Genomic DNA, 25,558 nt, shown 5'->3' with positions numbered 1-25,558 from the left:
TTGCGTTCAGAAAAACCAACATGCAGCCAGCTCGTTCTGACTACAGGCCTGAGCTTTTGATGATCCAAGAAATCATGCCCTGCTTCCCACGGGTTTTCCCAGGATGGCAGAATAATACCTCTCATCACACAGATGACCCCATTCAATGGAAATCACAGGTAGACCCAATACTTCTAAGAATGTTTAAGTATCGATCTTTATTCTCTAAAAACAGTGATGAGTAACCAAATGGAGCTTTCCTTTTCTTTATATATATGAGACACAGCCTTCCTTGCACGAGGGAACCCAAACACACGCCATATTGAAATCTAGTTTAAGGCCAGGCGCAGTGGCTCATTCCTGTAATCCCAGCACTTTGGGAGGCCAAGGCAGGCAGATCACTTGAGGCCAGGAGTTCGAGACCAGCCTGGGCAACACACTGAAACCCTGTCTCTACCAAAAATACAAAAATTAGCTGGGTATGGTGGTGCATGCCTATATTCCCAGCTACTCAGGAGGTCGAGGCAGGAGAATTGCTTGAACCTGGGAGGTGGAGGTTGCAGTGAGCTGAGATCACGCCACTGAACTCCAGCCTAGGTGACGGTATGAGACTCTGCCTCCAAAAAAAAAAAAAATCTAGTTTGAGCCCAGTCCATTGGACATTATGGAATCTGACTCCATTCCTGAAATCCTCAGAGAAGCCCTTTTAAAGGGTAGGTTCACCTAGAGAACCCCAGAACACCCCCTCTTCCCCAGTAAGCCCTACTCTGCTTAAGAGAAGGTGACAAGTGACCTAGGGAGGAAGTGAATTTGAATGAAATTGCATCACTCGGCCACAGTGTAGACAAAGAGCTCAGTACTGAAGAGAGCTGGCTCTGAGAACAGCCAGGTTCAAGGGCCAGGCCTGCCACTCAGAATCTGGGTGGCTTTTGGAAGTCAGCTTTTCCACATCTGTAAAATGAGGGATAATATTGACCTCCTATTTGTGAAAATTACAGGAGACAATATGTGTAAAAGGTGACCAGCAGAATGGAAAAATCCGGAAGAAAAATTCTGAGTAATCTAGGCAGGCACTCCACTCTCAAGGAGCCAGAACGTGTTCCCCTCTCCTTAACCCGCGGGCTGTGTGCAATGACTTCCCGTGAAAGACTATCACACGGAAACGGGGGAGGAGGGAGAGAACCTGCCGGGGAGAAACCTGCTAACATGACCTCAGCCAGGGGACCAAGGCCAACATTATCAGTGATAGGTCAGGTTGGCAGTGTGTCTCCTGGTGCCATGTGTTGAGAATGGCCCTTTATGGGGGGCCTTCCTCCAAAAACTCATAACTCCAGTCTCATCACAAGAAAAGCATCAGACATGTCCAAATTAAGGAACATTCTGCAATGTACCCGACCAGTCCTCCTCAAAACTGTCAAGGTCATGAAAAACAAGAGAAATCTGAGAAGTTCAAGGCCAAGAGGAGCCTGAGGAGCCATGAGTGCTAAATGCCACATGCAATCCTGCAACAGAAAAAGGAAATCCGGGAAACGCTGAGGAAATCTGAATAAAGAATAGACTTCAGTTAATAATGGTGCATTGACACAGGTCCATTCATTGTGCCCAATGCATCACAGACATCAGATCTTAACAACAGAGCAAACTGGTGTGAGGCACACAGGCATTCTCTGTACAGTGTTTGCAGTTTCTCTGTAAGCATAAACTATTCTCAAATCAAAAGTTTATTTTAAAAAAGAGGAGACAGGCCTGGCACAGTGGCTCACGCCTGTAATCCCAGCACTCTGGGACGCCGAGGCGGGTGGATCACGTGGCCAAGAGGTCAAACCATCCTAGCCAACATGGTGAAACCCCGTCTCTACTAAAAATACAAAAATTAGCTGGGAGTGGTGGCAGATGGCTGTAATCCCAGCTACTGGGGAGGCTGAGGCAGGACAATCACTTGAACCCAGGAGGTGGAGGCTGCAGTGAGCAGAGATCACACCAGTGTACTCCAGCCTGGGCAACAGAGCAAGACACTGTCTCAAAATAAAATAAAAATAAAAATAAAAATAAAAAAAGGGGAGAACTAGCACAGAGCCATTCAAAATGAGTGCAAGGTCAGGATGATGATTCACGGCTGGCTGTGCAGCCTGGTGTGGGGCCTCTCCACCCTGGACCCGAGGCTCTCCCAGTGGTGGGGAGCTCACCAGGAGACCACGGGAGCATTCAGGAGGCAGAGATGGAGCCCAGCCCCCAGCCCCAGGCAGGCAGGAGGAGGGAGAGGAGTGATTCAGAGAGCTCCTAAATGAGTGGATGGACAGGTCTGTGGTATGCAAAAGAGGCAAGTTGGAGATGACGCCTGGCCCCGCCATGCCCCTGGTTCCGCTCTGCATGGATGCCAAGGCGCCTTCATTGGGAGATACACAGAGGTGGACACCCACGCCACCTGGGCCCCACCAGCTTCTCAGCCTGGCCCAACAGCCCTCCTGTGCTTCCCGGCTGACTCTTCCCCAGGCCCCATGGGGAAAATGTTAAATTTCTCATATGGAAGTCGCCTACCTCAGGCAAACCCCTCTCGTGGATGACTCATCTTCAAGTTCACAGAGGGAGCAGAAACCACCAGAAGGGAAGTCCCTCGACTTTCCCCCGTCGCCCCCCACGCTGCCCACATTCATGGGCCTCCGAGAAGGAAAAGTGAAATCCTGAGCCCTCCAACGGACTGAACCAGCCCCCTCCTGGCCAAGGAGACCCCAGAGAACCCTTGAAAACTGACTCCCGGCTATGACAGGATGGAAGGGCGATGTGCCTGTTATACCCATTCCTTGCTAACCACCGCAAGGCTTCCTTTCCTAAAGCTAAACAGAAACCAGCCCGTTCTAAAGACTCCTCCACTGATATAAACCAACCGCCTGATGCTGCCCTGCCCTTCTGTGATTTGGACGAAACAACCGACCAGCATTCCACCCTCGGATCATGCTAACGCTGTCGCTTTTTCAACACAGGTCCCAGGGAGAGGCACGGAGCTCGACTGCACACGTGCATGTTTCTCCTCTCATCAATATTCAATGCTTCTCCCATAGCTGACAGAAGGTGTGTATTGAGCCACCTCGTTCACATGCATTGTTCTTCTGTCTTGTTCTTCTGCCCCTGGAAGGGTCTGTTTCTGGCTTCTGGCCAGAGGCTCTGCTTCCCTGCCACAATGGCCACCCTGCAGGCTGCAACCCTTTATGAGAAGAAAGCTCTTCTTTCCAAGTTTATGAACCTCGTCAGTCCTCAGTTCACATTTCCTATGGAAAACGCAGGGGATTCTCCTCTTGCTGAAAGAGGCGCATCCCTGCTTCTCCCCTCCTGTGCTTGACAGCCACTCCCTGCCCACTGCTGTGGAATATTTATCAGATTCCTCCTGTTTCTCTTCAATCTCTCCTTCCTTGCAGACTCACTTCCCTCAGAATGCTGTTGGGGCTTAGAAAGCAATACCCCACAGTGAAGGCCTCAGAAGCAAAGGTTTCTCTCTGCCCTCCTGCGCTCCCGTCTCTCAGTCCCTTCTTCCCGGAGGCCAACCATCCAAACTGGGATCCCTCTTCCCCAAGGCAGAGCTTTGAAACTAGAACCCCTTTTCCCTAAAGCCAGCCATAAAACCTAAAAGTACTGCTCTAACATAAAGAAATTATCTGACCTGCCATGTCTGACCGTAGGTCTTAAGATCCCCATTCCAGGAGCATCATTCCCAGAAGGGAGGAATGCTGCTCAGAGAAACCTGGAAGAATCTAGACAGGCAGGCCCGTGGGGTTTCCCCACTCAGGCTATTAGCATTATATTTCTTCTTCTTCTTTTTCTTTTTTTTTTTTTTTTGAGACAGAGTCTCACTCTGTCACCCAGGCTGGAGTGCAGTGGTACGATCTCGGCTCACTGCAACCTCTGCCTCCTGGGTTCAAGCCATTCTCCTGCCTCAGCCTACCAAAGTGCTAGGATTATAGGCATGAGCCACCACGCCTGGCCTGTCCAATTATATTTCTGCGTAACTGTCCACACTTTGTTGAACCTAAGCAGAAAAATGGAAAATTCCTCCTGCATTTTTGGGTCTTCATTCCGAAGGCTCCCATGTACGCATGTTAAGTACATTTGTATGCCTCTTCTCTTATTCACCTGCCTTTTGCAAGTTGATTTCAGTGAACCTTCAGAAGGCCCTTAGTTCCTACAATGCACTAATGGCCCATATTCTTCACACTGCCCTTTGCTAAGTGCCTTCTCAGTTCTTCTGTCTAGTGGAACCTTGGCCAATGGGATGTTTGCAGGCATGATGGAAGCAGAAAGTTGAAATGTACTTATCCAGAATTTCACGCATGTTGGTGCCTCAGCTGTCTCCCCAGGAAGAACATACCCAGGCTGGCTCACTGCTCCCAGGAAGAGGATGAGTAATGCACGCAGCAGCACTGCCCCAGCCAAAGTACCCAAGAACAGGTCCCCGACTTGCCCACAGACTTGAGCAAGGACAGTTTAGATCAACCAATCCCCAGCCCATCCACAGATGCACGAACAATAAAAATGTCCCAGAGCGTGGAAGGTGTTTGTTACACAGCAATAACTAGCTGACATTCATGCTCAAGGGTCTGTCATCTTAAAAGCATATGTGATTCACAGCAACCCCTATGGGCCTGTCTTCATGTTCCCACCACTCTCCATCAACCATTCAACTCTGCTTCAGTCCATTTCCAGACCCATCTAATCTCACTCTTGCTACCAACACTTTCTGACTCTGTTGAAACCACACCAGCAGTCCCCAGGGAACTTCTTACAATGAGACTCAGTGGTGATTTGTCAGTTCTCATCACACTCGACATCTCCACAGCATTTCCCACTCACTCCTCTCTTTCATCCTTTCTGAAACATGCTCTTTCCATGGACATGCGGATGCTTACCCTTCTGATTTTCCACCTTCTCAACGTTCTGAGCTCCTGTTCTCTCCTTCCTGAAATGCTGCTGTTCCTCAGCTGCCTGCTAACCCCCTCCTCATCTCATACACTCTCCTTCGGTGATCCTATACACTCCCGTGGATCCAAGTTTCAGCTCTAAAGCTTCCATATCGACCCTCTCCAGTTCTATCTCTTTTCTTCAGTTTTTCACCTGAGTGTCTGTCTACTGAGTATTTCATCATGGGTATCCTACAAACTCAATGCATCAAACCCAAAACATCTTTCCTCCAAAGCTGCTCCTCTCCCACATCCCTTATTCAGTGATGAATACCACCAGTCGTCCCATCACCCAAGCCAGACAGCTGGACTCAGTCTCAAGCCCTCCACGTCCTCCCTCACCCAAGCAATCACCACACTCTGCCAACTGCACCTCTGACATCACTTGAGCCCGGGAGTTTGAGACCAGCATGGGCAGCATGACAAGATCTCATCCCTACAAAAACGATTTCAGATGTCCCAAAGCTGTCCTTGTTTCTCCGTCCCTGACCTGGGCTACCACATTCCCATGGGGCCACAGCTCCTGTCCTGACTAGGCTCCTTGGTCCCACTTCTGTCCCCGTTGGTTCTCCACACCAGCAGCACGGTGACACCAACAGGGCCTCTGACCATCCCCACTACTCATCCAAAACTCTCCGTGGGCTCTGCTCTTTACATGACATCTCAACTCTTCCATGAGCTGGTTTTTACCTCTTCACCCTCAGCTCTCACCGCCAATGCCCTCCCAGTCCACTTCGTGGTCACATAGCCAGCTCTCCATGTAATTCACCCATGAGCCCCACTTCCTCTAATCGAGTGGCCTCTGCACAAGAAGTCCCTCCACCTGGAATATTCTGCCTCCTCTTTTTACCTGGTGACCTGATGAGCCATCCCTTCCAATGCCAGGTCTTCCCTGGTGCCCCGGCCCCACGGTGTCTCACTGCCCACATTCCCATGCACGTGTGGGGTTCCCACAGCCGCCACAGCCCAGTTCACAAGCCTAAAACTTCCAACTGACTGCATGCTCTGGGGTGCTCAATAAATATGCATTAGATGAACAGGCTGAAACATTCCTACTTCTCCTTTGGGAAAAGTTTATTTATTGAAAGTATCAGGGTGGGCAAGGTGGCTCATGCCTGTAATCCCAGCAGAGAGGCCAAGGCCAGAAGAGGCCAGGGAGGCTGAAGCTAGAGGATCACTTGAGCCTAGGAGTTAGATACAAGCCTGGGCAACATGGCAAGATCCCATCTCAAAAAATAAAAATAAAAATTAGCAGGGCTGGCCGGGCGTGGTGGTTCATGCCTGTAACCCCAGCACTTTGGGATGCCGACGTGGATGGATCACCTGAGATCAGGAGTTCGAGACCAGCCTGGCCAACGTGGTGAAACCCCGTCTCTACTAAAAATACAAAAAATTAGCCGGGCGTGGTGGCAGACACCTGTAAATCCCAGCTACTTGGGAGGCTGAGGCAGGAGAATCACTTGAACATGGGAGGCGGAGATTGCTGTGAGCCAAGATCATATCATTGCACTCCAGCCTGGGCAACAAGAGCAAAACTCCATCTGAAAAAAAAAAAAAAAAAAAAAAACAGGCAACGAACATAAACTGCTCTAAAAATGGGAAAATGTTACAGAATTGGGTTGTCTAAGACTTGACTGACTCAAGGCATTCAAATTGCAGTTCCCCAGACGAGGCCAGTAGAGGGGGCTGTCGGCTTTGAAAATACAACTTCATACCGGCCAGGCGGCATGGACAGACTCCAGGGATTCTTAGCATGAGGCATTTACCATGCAGATGGCCCGGCAGGGTTAGGAGGGGAGGGCAGCATCCCTGCTCTCTGCAGAGCAGGCAGGGGTCTGATGGAGGAACCGGGCAAGCCTCCACCTGGCTAAGGAGCCCTCCTGGCTGGCCAGTGGGCAGGGGTGTGGCCCTGCCATGGCCAATCAGAAGAGCTCAGAAAAGCTCTCAGGAAAAGATAAGGCAACATTGGGAAACCAAGACTCGCCAAGTTCTACTCTCTTATTTGAAGCGGTACAAATTGAGAAAAAAGAAAGCACTTCCAAACAACACGAACATCACAATGAGATCACACTAAGATCGTGATCATGTGCACTGCTTAATAAGATAAATAGCACGAAGAGGCATTGTTCCTGGCTTCCGACCAAGTCATACATTCTCCTCTGAACTGGGACTCTCCCTGATTCAGCTCAGGAGCCAGGACTCCGCAGCAGCCCAAACCCACAGCCACCCCTCAGAATCCCTGCCGTTCCGTCCCCGTCTCCGGGCAGCATCCTGCCAGGCTGGCTCTCAGCACATAGCCTTCAGAATTTTACAATTAAATGCAAGAAATAACAAGCTGCAAGCACACATCAGAGGTTCCTTCCACCCAAAACAAGCTTCACAGGCTCTATCCCATCACCAGCTCAAAGAGACCCCTGGCGTTTCCTCACTTCACCACGTTCATGCTGTTCTGTTAAAGCACAGCAAGGAAACAGAAATAAACACACAGCTCTATCCATGGGAGTCCTTATTCATCCCTTTGGTTATCTTATTTTATTTCTGTTAGAGGAGAGGTGGTGAAAGTTGAAATGACTGGCTAAATGAGATTTAGGGATTACATGAGGATTTATTTTCATACATTCTCTCCATTTACAGACCTACTACAGATTTGGCTGTATTTTTATCGTGCATTAAATAGCAGAGGAAATTAGACTTTTTAGAGAACACTCAAATGGCAGATGAAGGCATTTGCATCCGAATTTGTGCTCATAAATGCTGCGTCCTCCAGAAACCCAGAGCTCCCAACTCCCAGACAACCAACCCAGTTGCCATAGCAAATAATATAAACATATGGCTGCTTTAAGATTTTGCTTCACAATGCTGATTCTGCTCAGTGTGACTGCCGTCTACACAAGCCATCCTCCATCACTGGTTTGGCACAGGCTTGTGACACAACCCTGGTTGGTGAGATGACAACGACACTCCTCTGGAGCCTTCTGGAAATGTTTTCCTGTGTTATAAAAGGAAATGCCGACAGGGATTTGCTCCTCTTCCTTGACATCCCTGAGTGTTGCAACGTGAAGCTGTGGCACTTCTAGCAGCTGGGGCCAGCTTGGGACCATGAGGGAAAAGGCGAAAGTATTTCTGAGAAGGGGCTCTAGGTCCCAGCATCACCCAGCTACTCAGTGCAGCAGCCCTGCAACATCACCTGCAGATATCCTGTGTTGCAAGGGAAGGCAGCGTACTTGTGGTTGAAGCCAAAAGCATCCTAACAGGCACTAGGCTCAAGAGAGGGCTGGGGAAATACAACTGAAAACCAGAGTTTTGGTTCACTGTGAGTAGGGAAAAACTGAAAAGACTGATCTCAGTCAGGGCTGGCAAGAACACTCTTGGACACTCAGGGGAAAGGAGAAATCGCCACAGCTGTGTACAGTTAACGGCCACTTGGCAGCTGTGTACACTTAAAACAGGCACAGCCCTTGCTGAAGCAATTCTGTTCTCAGAGTGTGTCTGCACACTGCTTCTCCTCTTCCTTGCCCTGCTTTCAGCTTAGGAAGCTGACCTGCACCACCAGCACCTGCCCGGTTTCCACCCCAGTGAGGTTTCTGGGGTGGCTCAGCAGGGGACCAGGGTGGAAGGCTGCTGGGCGCTGAGCCTGGAAAGCAGCTGGAGCCCTTTCCTCCTCTCTTTGCCAGAGCGCCCTCCAATCTCCAAGAGGACCTGTGTCATCCTTGACTTAAACCAGCGAAGGATGAGTGCAGTCCCAGCAGAAGGATGAGCAAGCCAGAAAAAAAAAAAAAAAAAAAAAAACCCTGGATCAGTGTAAAGACAGTGAAATCCAAAAAGAAGGCAGCTGGGCTACAGGATCAGGGCAGCAACTTCATCTGAAAGAGATTTATTGCTCCCTGGTTGTCTAGTGCCTAGGAAACAATTTAAAAAATGAAATGGTTTATTGCAAGAAGCAAAAGAAAATTTTTCAAATTTTAACAATCCATATTCTTAGAAAAATTCAATAGGTCACTGATTCAGTGGAAAACATAAGCATGTGTGGAAAGGGAAGCAATTTCAAATCTGGAGAGACTGCATGAAGTTAAAAAAAATTTAACTGCGTTTTTGAATACGGTGTATAAGACCAATAACTTTTGTTGGAATCTATTGGAAGAAAACAATCACAAAGAAATACGGGCTTTTACTTAGTAGGTCTGATGTTGGTCGCAGTGGTGGTATTCTAATTTCTGACTCTTTGGTAAAATAAATAAATAAATAACAAACAAACAAAAACTGTGGTGATTCTCACAGTAAGCAGTTGGTCAAATTTAGCATCACCCACATCAGGACAAAGTGGTGGTATTTGTTCCTGGTCGGACACACCAAGGACATAGCACAGCTAATGCCATGTTCTTGCCAAAAATTACACTGTGCTCCAGACTCTGAAGAAACAATCATGGGTGAATACAAAATCAAAACACCTGCAAACAGGCAAGACTTTGGGAAGTACCTCACGGGTATCAAAGCACAGCTATTGTCTCTAACACACAAAGAGCTCTGGCAGATCAGTAAGAAAAGAAATCCCTTCTTATCGTACATTCTCAGACCGTCATGACCCAATCCATGTCCCAGCTTTCACCAGCAACACCTGTCCCTCATCTGGATTTCTAGCAGGGACCAGATTTTGGAGCTCCATCTCTTCCTGACTTGCCATGGAGACCTCTTTAGAGGTCTCAGAGCATTTCAAAGTTATGATAGCCAGCTCAAAACCAGTGTTCCTCCCATTCCTCTTCTTTTACTTATATGCCTTTTGCAGTTGGTGTTATCCCCTGTCCCAAAGCCCAAAGCCATCCTAGATCCTCAGCTCTCCTCAATGGCCCACACCACCACCACCGCCACCTGTGTTTCCAGCCACACAGCTCCCGGCCCTTCCCTGTGCTCTGAGCCCTCTGCTAAGCCCCCAGGATCCTCTCACCCCTGTCACCACTCACGCAGCCTCGCGCTACTGAAATACATTCTCTTGCACTGTTTAGACCTTTAATGGTCTGGTCCCCGTCTTCCCCTCATCTCTCCTAGACACACGCCATCCTACAGCCATGCCCACCTACACTGTCCCTAAGTCTCGCCACTCCTGAGAACTGCCCGGCTCCCTCTCAGCCCCAGCTCAAACCCCCTTCTTGCAAGACTTCGTCTTGAACTTCAGGCTAGATGGAGTGTTCTTGTCCCACAGCACCGAGCTCCAGCAGACAGACGGTGTCGGGCTTCGCATCTGTTTCTCCGTCCCATGAGCTGCAGAATTACTCAAGGATGGGGCTGCCCTGTACTTCTGTATCCTTGGTCCCTGACATGGCAGCTGACCCACGAGAGGAAATGAATCACTGAATGCCTTACAAAGCCCTTTCACACTCTTGCTAGGCTTTCAAAGCCTGGAATCCTCCATGGAGGTGATGCCTCACGCTCCGAAACCTGAGGAGGTGAGCACATGTTAGCACAGCTCCTGGCCCTTTCTAAGTCTGGAGAGCTCCCCACTCTATTCGTCTTGATTGAAAAGTGGGGTGCCCAGACCACTCCCACCATGGGGGATGAAACTGTCAAACACTGGTTTTTCCAGCCTCCTTGGGCCCCCACCCATCAGATCCACCCAAGGTGGCTTTGGTACAGGGGCTTGTGAAGCAACAAGGGACAAGGAGGTCTCCCTTTGGTGACAGCAACAGCCGTTTCCCAACCAGAATCAACATACAGTCTGGTCTGGGGCATTTCCTCCAGTTTCCGGGCCCTGAACGGGATTCTCAACAACGCCTGACAACCGTGTGAGCTTCCCCTCCTTCCCTCACCACACAAGTGCCTGTCCTTCCTAGCTCAGCCACAGGTAGCTTCTTTGCTTGCAACTGAGAACCTGATCAATGAAACAGACAGAATCTTTGGAGGCCAAGAAATTTGAAAGGGGTCAGTGATAAACCTGGTCAAGACCACTGTTTCAAATGAAGTGTGATTATGAAGCGGCAAGCATAGGTTTCATGTCAGTTCTCAAAAAAATGTCTGGATACAATTGCAAAGGAGGAGAGCCGCAATGTACTTGGCAACACTGACATAAGTGCCGTCCTCTCAGTGACTATGATGGGCTGAGGGCCACATGCTTGAATACCCGCTCACAAGAGGCTCCCACTAATTTCGTCTCAGCTTGTTACACGGATACTCTAACAGCTCTCAGAAACAGCTCCTGGCATTTCTCTAACTCTACAGGTAAAGTGTAAGGTCACCTTCTACACATGTGTACTTTCATGATTAACTATCACTGAGACACATGATTGTGTCTCTTCCACTGGTGGGTCTGCCAGCCTCGTGCCACCCCGTCTTTGGAGCAGGATGGAGTGTGAGGCTCCAGGTGAAGTGGTGACAAGGGTGACTTTCTGGTGCAGACTCATATTCAAAAACTTTGGGCAGTATCAGAGCTTGATCTGCCCATACTGAATTCTGAACGAGTGGGTAAATGCAGTGTCCCAAATGCATAGCTTGTGCACTCACAGCGATCAGCCCTGCCCTGGCACCCCTTGGTAGAAGGACATGGTTTCTGATCATTTCCATCCTGACTGCATCGCACCGGGAGCCCGGGCTGCCTGGCGGCGGTGCTCTGGCCACGGCTCTGGGAGGAAAGGGGAAAGCCAGCTCTTACCTGCCTGTGCAGCTGTGATTAGGGCTGTGTTCCCCTCGCTGTCCTGCCAGTTGACGTCAACGTGGGGGCACTCTGCTAAGGCCACCACGGTATCCACAAAGCCGTGGTAGCAGGCGACAATAAGGCCGGTCTAGAAATGAAGAGGGGAAGCGGGTCAGAGGGGCAGAGCCGGAGCATGGTGGGTCAGCACTGGGGACCCCGAGGGGCACCCACTACCCTCCAGGGGGCTGGACAGGGCAATGACAGGGACCTGGAGTCCCAATTCTCAGAGATGGTTCAGAATGAGCCAGCTGCTCGATCCTTCTCAAATGTGTGCTGAGCACTGACTTGAGTGAGGGCCTAGACGTGACAACATCAGTGAATTGCTAAGGTTTCAGCCCTCCTGGAGTGTGCTATGGGGCTCGCAGAGAAATAAATGACAGAGCGCGGCACACGGCGATGGGGCAAAAAAGATGCGTGTAGGGCAGGGTGCAGCTCTCTAGGGAATGGGGTGGTCAGGCTGGGCTTGGCAGAGGTGATGTTGGGGTCTGTGCATGAAAGAGGCAAGGCAATGGGCCACAGGGATAAAGAGAGGGGGAACGCCCCAGCAGAGGAAACAGCTCAAGCAAAGACCCCAAGTCAGGACCGTGCCTGGTGCATCCAGGGAGCAGCCTAGCGGCCAGCGGGGCTAGAGCAGAGTGAGTGAGAAGAAGAGGAGTAACCTGGGTCCAGGAGGCAACAGGGGGTCTCAGAGGCCGTGGACAGGGCCCTGGGGACCCCCTGAGTAGGGGGAGTGTCCTGAGCCGTCGGCTGCCAATCATCCGCATCCACTCTCGCTGCTGGGCAGGAAACAGGCCCTAGAAGAACAGGGTGGAAGCGGGGGCTGGTGGGAGACCACTGTGGGGCCAGGCAGGCGAGGATGGTGTCACACCAGGGTGGGGGCAGCAGTTGGGGAGGCAAATTTGGATTCTGGAAAGGAAGATTTGCTGTTAGAATGGAGGCGAGATTGAATCGAAAAGGAGTCCAGGATGACCCCAAAGTTTTGGCCCTAGCAGCTGAGAGGATGCAGTTGCCATCAAATGAGAGGGACAGGCTATGGGACAGGTGGACATGGGGACAGATGGCCTGCAGACTTCAGTGTATTGTATGATACTGTCTCTGGACAACCCAGTGGTGACGTCAGGTAGAGACAGATAGCAGCACGGAGTCATGGAGAGAGAACCAAGCTGGATAGATACGCTGATAGTTGATTTTGTACAGCTATCAAATAAATATTACCAAATGTTAAAATCCTAGCTCCCAGTGGAATGGCGCAAGAAGTGGGACTTTGGTGGGGTGATTAAATCACAAGGGCGGAGCTCTCATGGATGGGATTAGTGTCCTATAAAAGGGACCTCAAGAGCTCTCTCGTGCCTTTTTCCTCCAAGTGAGGACACAGACAGAAGTCTGCAGTCTGCATCCTGGAAGAGGGCCCGGGCCAGAACCCCACTGTGCTGGTGCCCTGATCCTGGGCTTCCAGCCTCCAGGAATGTGAGAAATAAATCTCCACCCTGTGTAAGATCTTAGACTTCCAGCCCCTAGAACTGCGAGGAATAAACTTCCATTCTGAATAAGTACCCAGTCTATGGTGTTTTGTTGCAGCAGCCCAAGTTGACAAGGAGACTTCATAACGAAGGAAAACAGCATAGACTCAGGTGTGAGGCTCACTGCCTCACAGATGGAGATAAAGTGAGATGCTAAAATTCGACCCAGGGTAGGAGCTAATGACCAAGCTATCAAGTGTCACTCTTGGCAGTGCCAGCCACACCACCACTGCATGGGAGGCACAAAGTTTACATTGAGAGCTACTCCACAGTGGCCCAGCTGATTTTCACCAGATTGATTGATTGATTGATTGATTGATTTTGAGACAGAGCTTCGCTCTTGTTGCCCAGGCTGGAGTGCAATGGCGCAATTTCAGCTCATTGCAACCTCCACCTCCTGGGTTCAAGTGATTCTCTTGCCTCAGTCTCTCAAGTAACTGGGACTACAGTCATGTGTCACCACACCTGGCTAATTTTGTATTTTTAGTAGAGACAGAGTTTCATCATGTTGGTCAGGCTGGTCTTGAAATCCTGACCTCGTGATGCACCCACCTCGGTCTCCCAAAGAGCTGAGATTATAGGCGTGAGCCAAAACGCCAGGCCAATTTTTAGTAAGAATATAATTTTTCATGGAACAAGAGGACTCGAGTAGCTCTGCCCACTTATCTCAATAAGGCTCCTAGCTGCCCCACAGAAGAAAATTAAATCACAAATATTCACGTTTTTAAAGTTCTACAGAATACCATTGATTTTCTAACACTGACATCCATACCACGGCATAATCAACTCAATAACTGTTGACTATGGCAAAGGGTCTTTAATACACTCTAGCTTATGCACCCTTTGAAATTTCCGTCCATACGGTGAAATGTTTCACAATAATCTAATTTTAAATAGAAAAGAGTGGGCTGCAGGCAGCCTCTCCTTAGAAGCCACTGAGGTTTTCAGCCTCTCTGGGAACTAAGAGTTCGCTGCCGCCGCCACCTCCATTCTCCCAGCTAACCTACCAGCCTGCTTTCGCATAAATGTGCTGGAAAACTTGTCATTCCACCCAGGGAGCGCCCAAAAACCGTTTTTAGCTTCTTTGGATGGAGATATTGCTCTAGTATTCTACAATTTCCTGACTTATAAATAAAACATATTGAACATAATGTAACATCTTCCTTTGCATATAATTACACAAGTAGCTCATATTTATTGCAGAAAAAGATCCAAAAATTAAAGAGAAGAAGTAAAATTATAGACCAGACACACACATATGCCCACATTTTTCTTTAAACTAAAACAGGACCATTTGCTGTATGTCTTAGTTAGGACTATATCAGCAATATCTTCACATCAATAAAAGTAACTGTGTCAAAATTTCTGGTAGATACAGAGTACTCTATTCTATGTGGGGTAGAATTGCCATTATTTAACAAACCCCTATTCTCAGATACTCAGATGAACTGTTTCTCACTTTCTTATGAGTAAAACCTGCAGTGAAAACCCCTGGAGCTAAGGCTTTGTATATTTTCTTTCTTGTTTTCTCAGGAAACATTGTTAGGAGCAGGATTTCTGGATTAAAGAAAATAGGTATTTTGAAAGCTTTTAGCATATACTGCAAACCTGCCCTTCAGGAAGGTCCCAGATGGCATCTGCCTCTGCCAACCCTGACATCCAACCTGCACTTAAAGGGCTCAGGTTAAAAGGAACGCCTTCCCTAAGTGGCTACAAGAGGGACACTCTCAGGGCTCCGGAAGTATCTGGCTCCTGAATTAGGTCTCTTTCAGGACCACCCTCCCCTCCCCTCCTTCTCACCTCAACCAGGGAAGGGTTCTGCTCTGGACAGATAGCCCCTCCTCCTCCCCACCACACTCCTCCAGCTTCCTAAGGTAAAACTTCCCAAAATGTGCAGCAGGCACCTGCTGGCAGCCACCTTGAGAAGGCTGATATAATATTTAGAAACCTAAGAACGTCACTTTTTTTTTTTTTTTTTTTGAGACGGAGTTTTGCTCTGTGGCCCAGGCTGAAATGCAGTGGTGCGATCTTGGCTCACCACAACCTCTGCCTCCCGGGTTCAAGCGATTCTCCTGCCTCAGCCTCCCGAGTAGCTGGGATTACAGGTGCCTGCCACCAAGCCCAGATAATTTTTGTATTTTTTAGTAGAGACAGGGTTTTACCATGTTGGCCAGGCTGGTCTCAAACTCCTGACCTCGAATGATCTACCTCAGCCTCCCAAAGTGTTGGGATTACAGGCATGAGCCACGGCACCTGGCCAGAACATCACTTATTATATTAACAAATTAAATGAGGCCAGGGTCAGTGGCTCGTGCCTATAATTCCAGCACTTTGGGAGGCCAAGGTGGGAAGACCACTTGAGGCCAGGAGTTTGAGACCAGCCTGGGCAAGACAATGAGATGCCATCTCACAAAAAAAATTTTTTTTTTAATTAGCCATACATGGTGGCACATGCCTGTAGTCCCAGCTACTCAGGAGGCTGAGATGGGAGGATTGCTTGTGCCTGGGAAGTCAAGGCTGCAGTGAGCCGAGATCATGCCACTGAACTCCAGGCTGGGTGACAAAGCAAGACCCTGTCAAAAAAAAAATTGGGGATGGGAGGAAGATGATTATTATCTAAGTGAGTTAAAGCTCTCAACACATACACATGCACACACAGGAAACTGCATAGAAAACATCTAGAAGAACCACACCAAAATATTAAGAACAGAAGGAACATGAATGGGAGGTATGTGATGGTTAATTTCATGTATCAACTTGGCTAGGCCACAGTACCCAAGTATTTAGTCAAACATTATTCTAGATATTTCTGTGAAGGTATTCTTTAAATGAGACTGATACTTAAATCAACAGACTTTGAGTAAAGTAGATGCCCTCTGTCATGTGAGTGGGCCTCATCCAATCAGCTGAAAACCTTAAGAGGAAAAAGACTAGCCTCCCCACATCCTAGAAACAAAAAACTTGACCAGCAGCACTGCTTCGGAGTCAAACTGCAACTCTCCCCCAGATCTCCAGGTTTGAACTTGCCAGCCCCTACAATCACGCACGCCACTTCCTTAAAACAAATCTCTCTCTTTCTCTACATATATGTACACACACACACACACACACACACAATTTCTCTGGAGACCCCTGACTAATCCAGGGTGGGTAGGGTGGGGAAGGAATATTTTGGAAGAACTACTTTCACTTTTTTTTTTTTTTTTTTTGAGATGGAGTCTCACTCTGTCACCAGGCTGGAGGGCAGTGACGCGATTTCAGCTCACTGCAACCTCTGCCTCCTGGGTTCAAGCAATTCTCCTGCCTCAGCTTCCCAAGTAGCTGGGACTACAGGCGCGTGCCACCACGTCCAGCCAATTTTTGTATTTTTAGTAGAGACGGAGGTTTCACCATATTGGCCAGGATGGTCTCAATCTCTTGACGGTGTGATCCGCCCTCCTCGGCCTCCCAAAGTGCTCGGGTTACAGACGTGAGCCACTCCGTATGATTCTGTGCAGTTAGAATTCTTATGTAAAACAAAGCTGTATTCATGGGAAATGATATCGTTTTAATTAACATTGAAAAAAGCAAGCAAACACAATGTTTACATTAATAACATCCTCATTAAGAAATAGTTTTACAATAACCACTGTAAACAAATGCAAACAAGAGCTGTCTGTGAAGGAAAAAGGAGGGCTGGGTGCTGCGTGAGGCCCAGCACAGTCTACAGAAGAAGCGGGAGTCCACGACAGCCAGGGGAGAGACTGAGGCACCAGAGGCCCAGGGAGCCCCAGAGCCACGTGGGGCCTATGGTACCACAGTAGGGGAGCCATCATCCTGATGACCCAGAAGAAAAAGGATGTCACCATGCTTGAGTGTGAGAAAAAATTCCAAGAACCAAGAGAGTACATTTCAGACACTTAAAAATCCATTTCTATAAAACCCCATAATAACACCAGCAATAGGTCAGGGGAGATGTCTGTGTGGCTTTATGAATGAATGCAAGAATTCTGGCTTCTAAAGAGCTACTATATTTCTAAAAGGTGGCCATGAGCTCCTGCTAACACATGTGTGATTTGCTGGGTAAACTATTTTAGGCAAGTTTCAATCATCTCAGGATATTTTAAGACAATGCAAATTAAAATCATCAGGGGTCTAAGAAAAGAATCTTGCACTGGGGACAGGGGTGGGCATCCAGGATAAACATCAATGATAGCATTTGGTCACAGCAGCTGCAATGGCACAAGAGAGATGGATTCCCTGCGAGGAGGCGACTTCCCAGTTCAGTTCACACAGGTAATTCAGGAATACTCAGGCAGCGTGAATGAAGACTGACTCCAATGTTCCTTCTGAATGTCCTCTGGAGACAGTGCCTTACCATCTGCCATGCACGGAACATTTGTGTCCCTTCAAAATTCATATGTTGAAATCCTAACTCTCACGGTGATGGTATTAGAAGATGCAGCCGCTGGGAGGTAACCAGGTCATAAGGGCAGCGCCAGTGGGATTGGTGCCCTTATACAAGAGGACCCCGAGAGCTGCCTTGCCCTCTCCACGCTGTGGGGACACAGGAAGAAGGTGCTGTCTATGAACCAGAAAGTAGGCCCATGATCTTGGACTTCTCAGCCTCTAGAACGGTAAGAAATAAATCTCCATTGTTTGTAAGTCACCCAGTTTACTGTACTGCGTTATAGCAGCCTCAACGGACTAAGACATCATCTAATTAACCTATTCTCCAAACAAGATTCCAAAGGAAAGGATACTTCATACACGTCTTAAAAATTCTAAGATCCCTCAACACCAGTTCATTGCTTCAACATATCATAGAAAAGCAGTGAGTACTGCAGCCTCAAGCCCAGCGCCACAGGCAGAAATCCTTTCCCTGGACCTAAATGGAATGAAAGAGCATGAGAGGGAGACCCCAGTAAGGCAGGGAGTCTTCAACACATGCGGCTTGTAGAGAAGACTAAGTGTGCACATCAACCACCACTGCTGGCCTTCAATTCCACACTACGCTATGCACTGGGTGTCATACAAGGCAAACCCTTCCCGGTCAAGTCTCAAGGCTGGCAAATGAATTCAACTGCAAAGACCAGCCAGGAAACTTCCTTTCTGAAGGGTCTCCCCAGGAATTCCGATTTGTCTGCAATTTCTATGATATGACATCTACTTTCTTTTAAATACACTCCCTAAGTGTGATTGTTAGTATCTTGAACCAGATACTTTCTGGGATGTGTTGTTAGAAGTTTGGAGGGTAAAGGTCAGGTCCAGTTCTAGTGCAAAGGGGTGGCAAGTGGCAAGGGGAGAGGATTTCCTGGCCAGGAGGCAGGACCCACGGGTCAATCCCTGCAGGGTGTGGCCCCAGCACCGCAGGTCAGACACCACCACTTCAGTCCACTGCCTCTCCAAAGCCAGCTCATAATAAAGAATCCCGTGGAACGTTCCATGCACCAAACCTTAACCATGGATCAGTGTTGGGGAAAAGCGGGCGAACCACACAGACACAGGGACAACCCCACCGAGCTGCCTGGACTCACGCAGCCCCTGTTCCAAGTGTCCTTTGGTATGTGTGTATGAGTGTTTATTACGAAAAAAATTCCAAATATAGAGAAAAGTAAAACAGAAAGTAAGATAAGTAAGATAAACACCCATGTCTTCATTGGTTACATTAACAAAGGTCAATATTTTGTCATAACTGCTTCAAACTTTTTAAAGGAATCCACATTACAGAAAAAGTTGAAATGCCTTTTTGTACTTTCTTCTCCATCCCTCCCAGAGGTGATCACTATTTGGTGCTGCTGTGAATGCTCTGATTTTGCTTTTGCGTTTTTATTACGTATGCATGTATCCATAAACAATATATTTATTTATTTTTACTCATTTATTTTGAGATGGCGTTTCGCTCTGCTGCCCAGGCTGGAGTGCAGTGGCACAATCTCAGCTCACTGCAACCTCCGCCCCCCAGGTTCAAGCAATACTCCTGCCTCAGCCTCCCGGGTAGCTGGGATTACAGTCTTCCGCCACCACACCCAACTAATTTTTTTTACTTTTAGTAGAGACAGGTGTTCGCCATGTTGGCCAAGCTGGTCTCAAACTCCTGACCTCAGGTGATCCACCCACCTCAGCCTCCCAAAGTGCTAGGATGACAGATGTGAGTCACTGTGCCCGGCCCATAAGCGATATATTTAATAGAGAGCATTATTTCCTATTTCAAATATTTGCACAAAATGCTCTCCATGTACATTTGAGCCTGAAATTTGGTTTATTCACACAGTGCTGGACGTGATCTAGCCAAATCACTGGCAAATGCATTGTGATTACTATAGTGTCTCTGCATATCCATCCATGCCCCTAAACTGATAGACACTGTGTCCAAAGTTCTGTGATTACAAACACAGAGCACTGAAATTAAAACCTTGATCTGTAGCTCCTGATGCACCTCAGCTGGGAATTAACTGGGATCCTCGTCTGTGTCAGTTTTCCGACTAGGGCACTATTGACGTGTGGGGCCAGATAATTCTTTTTTTTTTTTTTTTTTTTTTGAGACGGAGTCTTGCTCTGTCACCCAGGCTGGAGTGCAGTGGCCGGATCTCAGCTCACTGCAAGCTCCGCCTCCCGAGTTTACGCCATTCTCCTGCCTCAGCCTCCCGAGTAGCTGGGACTACAGGCGCCCGCCACCTCGCCCGGCTAGTTTTTTGTATTTTTCGTAGAGACGGGGTTTCACCGTGTTAGCCAGGATGGTCTCGATCTCCTGACCTCGTGATCCGCCCGTCTCGGCCTCCCAAAGTGCTGGGATTACAGGCTTGAGCCACCGCGCCCGGCCCAGATAATTCTTTATTCTGGGAGGGCTGTCCCCTGTACTATACAATCCCTGGCCTCTACCCATTAGATGTCAGGAACATCTTCTACCCTCATTTATGACAACCCAAAATGCCTCCAGACATTGCCAAATGCACCCTGGGAAGCAAAATTGCCCCCAGGAGAGAACCAGTGCTCTAAGTGGACAAGCTGGGGGTAGAACATGAGCCAAAGTCCTCTCCAAAGCGGCTGTAACAACTTCAACTCCACCACTCATGGGTGAATGTTACAGTTTTTCTTCATTCTCACCAATTCCCAATACCTTTGCATCTTCACCAATCGGAGGCGTAAACACTGTTACTGTGTTTTCACTTCACATTCCCCTGATTGCCAGTAAGACTGGCTATCTTTCCATGTATCTATTGGCTGTCTGGATTTCCTCTTTGCTAAAGGATTTAATTATGTCTTTTGTCCATTTCCCATTGGCTTCTTTGTCTCTTCCTCATTGATCAGTATGAATTCTTTTTTGTTTTGTTTTTGTTTTTGTTTTTTAGACAGAGTCTCACTCTGTCACCCAGGCTATAGTGCCATGGCACGATCTCAGCTCACTGCAGCCTCCATCTCCCAGGTTCAAGCGATTCTCCCACCTCAGCTGCCCAAGTAGCTGAAATTACAGCCGCCACCATGCCTGGCTAATTTTTATATTTTTAGTAGAAATGGGGTTTCACCATGTCGGCCAGGCTGGTCTCAAACCCCTGACCTCAAATGATCTGCCCGCCTCTGCCTCCCAAAGTGCTGGGATTACAGATGTGAGCTACTGCCCTTGGCTGATAATTTTAAATTTTCTAGTGGTCAAATTAATAAAAGCCAAATGAAATCCTAATAAATATATTGTATTTAACTCAACATATCCAAAATATTACCATTTCAAAACGCAATCAATAGAAAAATTTTAATGAGCTATTTTACTTTTGGAGGATGAATCTAGTGCATATTTTACACTTACAGCACACCTCAGTTGCACTGTGTTCAACAGCCACTTGGAGCTACCAGCTACATTACGGGGCAACACAACCCTGGACACTAAAGCTGGCATCAGGATGGCACTGGTGCCCAAGGCTGACATTAAGATGTGGCAAAGGAGGCCCTGGGACACCAAATTTAAAGAGGTGCTCCCTCTCAGGCACCACAGAGAGTAGGTGCCTCTATCAATGTTGCCCCTGAAGCTCTGTCGAGGGTGTTGCCATTGTTTTCTCTACACCACTTGCTTTTTCATTTACCATCCCATTTCACATTTCTTTCTTTTTTTTTTTTTTGAGACGGAGTCTCGCTCTGTTGCCCAGGCTGGAGTGCAGTGGTGCCATCTTGGTTCACTGCAAGCTCCGCCTCCCGGGTTCCCGCGATTCTCCTGCCTCAGCCTCCCCAGTAGCTGGGACTCCAGGCGCCGCCACCACGCCCGGCTAATTTTTTGTATTTTTGGTAGAGATGGGGTTTCACTGTGTTAGCCAAGATAGTCTCAATCTCTGGACCTTGTGATCCGCCCACCTCTGCCTCCCAAAGTGCTGGGATTACAGGTGTGAGCCACCACACTCGGCCCTCATTTTACATTTCAATGCAGTCATATTATTAATCTTTTCTTTTATGGGAATGCTTTTTGTCATGTGTTTAAGCAATGTCTCTTATTCAAAAACCCTAAAGATATTCCTCTGTATTTAATTTCAAAAGTTTCGAAGTTTATTTTTTTTTCACAGTGAGGTCTTGAATCCACCATGGTTTTTATTATGGAAATTTAAATTTACCTTTTTCTGTTTTCCTAGCACGATATATGAACACATGCATTTTTTTCCCATTGGTAGTAACAGCATGCTCAAGCACATCCCACCTCCCCATAAACACACGAATGCACTGAGAGTTGCTTCCCTTGGTCTAGCAATCTACTTTGGCCCCAAGGCAATGCTGATTCCATACTGCAGCCTTGTGTTTTGCAGAGAAGAAACCTTCCTTGGTCTTCCCCTTCAGAACTGCCATGGCTTTTTTTTTTTTTTTTTTTTTTTTTGAGACGGAATCTCGCTCTGTCGCCCAGGCTGGAGTGCAGTGGCGCAATCTCGGCTCACTGCAACCCTCATGGGTTCACGCCATTCTCCTGCCTCAGCCTCCTGAGTAGCTAAGACTACAGTCATGCCCCACCACGACCAGCTAATTTTTTTTTTTTTTTTTTTTTGAGTAGAGACAGGGTTTCACCATGTTGATCAGGCTGGTCTCAAACTCCTGACCTCAAGTGATTCACCCGCCTCAGCCTCCCAAAGTCCTGGGATTATAGGCATGAGCCCCCCCCCACTCAGCCTCCTGTTACTATTCTTGATTACCAAGCTTCGTTTTAAAAATCAAATTCAGTTCTCAATCCTCCTAGAAGATGTGGTGAAGAAGACTGTGCAAAACACCAGACCATAGGTCACCAGAGGACACCTAAGACGACATGCCCAGACTGCCAGGAATAGGCATTTGTGCTCCTCCTAGAGAGGGCTAAAGGAAGCTGCTGCTGGGAGGCGCTCAGTAGCAAGGAGCTATAAATAAGAAGATGAACTCACAGAGAGCCCAGCAGGAAAACAAGCAGCTGGAAGCTCATCATCCAGTGTGTTTCACTGCCCCAAGTAGACCTCAGTATTCCTCAAAAATGTCCCTGACAACACCCTCCATTCTCTTCCATTTATCCTATACAGTAGCACGCACAGGAGGAAGATTCATTCAAGTATGGGCGACGGTCTGTGAAGAAGCTGGTGAAAGTACACAGACAAAGTCTTTTTAATTGTTTGAACCAGGACTATTCAGTTGCACTGGATTCAGCTGCAGTACACACTGGCATTATTCCATTATCTATTTCTTCCTGCCTCTCGGTAAAATTGCATTTCCCCACCCTTTCTGAGTTCTGATTTGACCATCTGGTTTGCTTTGGGTAATGAAATGTAAGTGAAATAGCAGGTGTCGCTTCCAGGAGGAAGTTTCGAGAGACGGTGGACGATGTGCCACCTTCCCTTTTCTCTGTCTTGACTGCCCATGAAGCTCAGAGACGGGACGGCTCCCAGCCTGGGCCTCTGGGGTGAGGGCAGAGAGAGCAGAGCCCTGCCCCCTCCAGCCCGTGCACAAGAGCATGAATGAGTGAGAGGCAAACCTTTGTTATTTTAAGCCACTGAGACTTGAGGTGGATTGTTATCACAGCAACACAGTCTATTCTGAGTGTGTGTGTGTGCGTGTAACAGTAGCGTACATCATTTACGCATGTGTCAGGTTGCCTACTTTTTTTTCCTCTTGGGAAGAACTGTCCTTTATTTTAAGATTATGTCTTTGCTACTTGAATGGGCACAAAACATACTTATAAAATGGGCTGGGCGTGGTGGTTCATGCCTTTAACCCCAACACTTTGGGAGGCTGAGGTGGGTGGATCACTTGTGGTCAGGAGTTCAAGACCAGCCTGGCCAACATGGTGAAATCCTGTCTCTAAAAATACAAAAGAATGAGCCAAGCATGGTAAGGTACACCTGTAATCGCAACTACTCAGGAGGCTGAGGCACAAGAATTGCTTGAACCCAGGAGGTGGAGGTTGCAGTAAGCCGAGATTGTACCACTGCACTCCAGGCTGGGTGACAGAGTGAGACCCTGTCTCAAAAATAAATAAATAAATAAATAAATAAATGAATAAATAAATAAAATGATGATGACATGCATTATGACTTTTTAATTCATTTCTTAGCTTGCAAAACAATAATTTAGCAATCACGTCATGCCACCTATTCCAAAACTATTTTATACCAGGTGAACCCAGCAGTCTGGGTGTCACGGTCCTGTGCTGCGCCTGAGCGGCTGAGCGTGCTGCAGCCATAGCTTCTGAACTCCCCCATGGCGACACCAAGCCCCTGGTGGTCTGGGTTCCCCCTGGTGCCGTGCCTCATGTTTTCAGGCCTCAAAGCCTTTGCAGGTGCAGTGGCCTCCGCCGGCAAGGCCCATCCTTCCTGCCCCTGCCCCTATCACCAAGTCAGCCTCCACATTTCTGAGTCTCCTGCCAGTATGGCCCAAGCCCTCTGATGCCCATTTTCTGACGGTCTCACGGGGCTGCCGTTCACACACCAGCCCTCACTGAACAATAAGCTCCAAGTGGAGGAAGATCACATCTTTTTAATTTTGTTTCCCAAGTGCCTGACAGCTACAAGACGCTCAATAAGCGTTTGCTGAATGAAGGCACACAGCCCTGAAGTGGGTCAGCGCCTCCTACCCGCAATAATGCCCAGGTTACTCTAAACTGAGGGCCACACGCAGTGCCATGAGCTTGAAGCCTTTTATGTTTCCTCTACAGTCAGGAAAGGAAATGACTTCAGGTCCCCAGAGACCTCAAAGGCGCAGCTCCCTTCCAGTGTGGTGTCACTCTCAGCAGGTGCCCCCAGATCTGGGGATGAACAATATAGATCTGAAAGCAAGAGCCAAACTCAAAAAAAAAACGAAAGTGGACCCAAGAACTCCACTCTGAGGAATTCACTTCAGAGACGACAGTCCGTCAAGAGCTGGGCCCGGCGGCTCACACCTGTAATCCCAGCACTTTAGGAGGCCAAGGTGGGAGGAATGCTGGAGCCCAGTAGTACAAAAGCAGCCTGGACAACGTAATGAGACCTTATCTCTAAAAAGAAATTCAAGAACTATCCAGGTGCAATGGCACACATGTGTACTCCCAGCAATATCGGAGGCTAAGGCAGGAGGATCACTTGAGCCCAGGAATCAGCTGCAGTGAGCTATGATCATGGCCCTGCACTCCAGCCCGGGTGAAAGGCCCTGTCTCCCTGTCTCAAAAAAAAAGAAAAGGAAGTCAAGAGATTTGTATCTGTATAAAGACCTGTAACTACACAGCCTGAAAAACACCCAAATACAAAACATACATCAAGAGATGACTGGCTAATGAAATACATGCTCTGGAACCCAGGCACAGTGGCTCTTGCCTGGAATCCCAACACTTTGGGAGGCCAAGGCAGGTGGATCATCTGAGGTCAGGAGTTCAAGACCAGCCTGGCCAACATGGTGAAATCCCACCTCTACTAAAAATACAAAAAAATTAGCTGGCTGCAGTGGTGCACGCCTGTAATCCCAGCTACTCGGAAGGCTGAGGCACGAGAGTCACCTGAACCTGGGAGGCAGAGGTTGCGGTGAGCCGAGGTCGTGCCACTGCACTCCAGCTTGGGTGACGAGCAAGATTCTGTCTCAAGAACAACAAAAATAAATAAATATATGCCATGGGACACGATGTCACTCACCCAAGACAGGAATGAAATTGTGATGCACGTGCTGATGTGGGAAGATCTTCATAGCAGAGTCTCTGGTGAGAAGTAATAATGGTAACCACAGGTCAGAGGAGCTGATACCGTATTATTTCTTCTTGTGTGAACTTCTAAAATGTGTGCATGCCTCTGGCATGGCTATATTCGTAAAAGGTCTTTCATTTTTCTGAAAGGGGATGTAGGAAATTTAAGCAGCCATCATCAAGGTACATACTGAGAGGGCAGAGTCTTTGGGGATTTTATTATAGATTTTGGATCTGTTTCAATGTCCTTTTGAGGTCACATATTTTTAATTACACAAATAAAGTTATGTTGGCAGCAGTGCTACAGGTG

At 48.1% G+C, this 25,558-nt stretch overlaps 1 protein-coding gene across 2 annotated transcripts in view; it reads right to left on the bottom strand.

Annotated features, from left to right (window-relative positions):
• ANKRD33B (ankyrin repeat domain 33B) overlaps positions 1-25,558 on the bottom strand; it is an 83,802-nt gene that overhangs the window by 14,578 nt on the left and 43,666 nt on the right. For both annotated transcript variants that reach the window (XM_033178800.1, XM_033178799.1), the window contains exon 2: positions 11,569-11,698. In XM_033178800.1, the coding sequence (XP_033034691.1) occupies positions 11,569-11,698 (130 nt within the window). The remainder of the gene's footprint in view (positions 1-11,568; positions 11,699-25,558) is intronic.

This window comes from Trachypithecus francoisi, unplaced genomic scaffold, assembly GCF_009764315.1.
Source record: "Trachypithecus francoisi isolate TF-2019V2 unplaced genomic scaffold, Tfra_2.0 Lachesis_group2, whole genome shotgun sequence".
Lineage (NCBI taxonomy): Eukaryota > Metazoa > Chordata > Mammalia > Primates > Cercopithecidae > Trachypithecus > Trachypithecus francoisi.
This window is presented reverse-complemented; position numbering and strand designations above follow the sequence as displayed.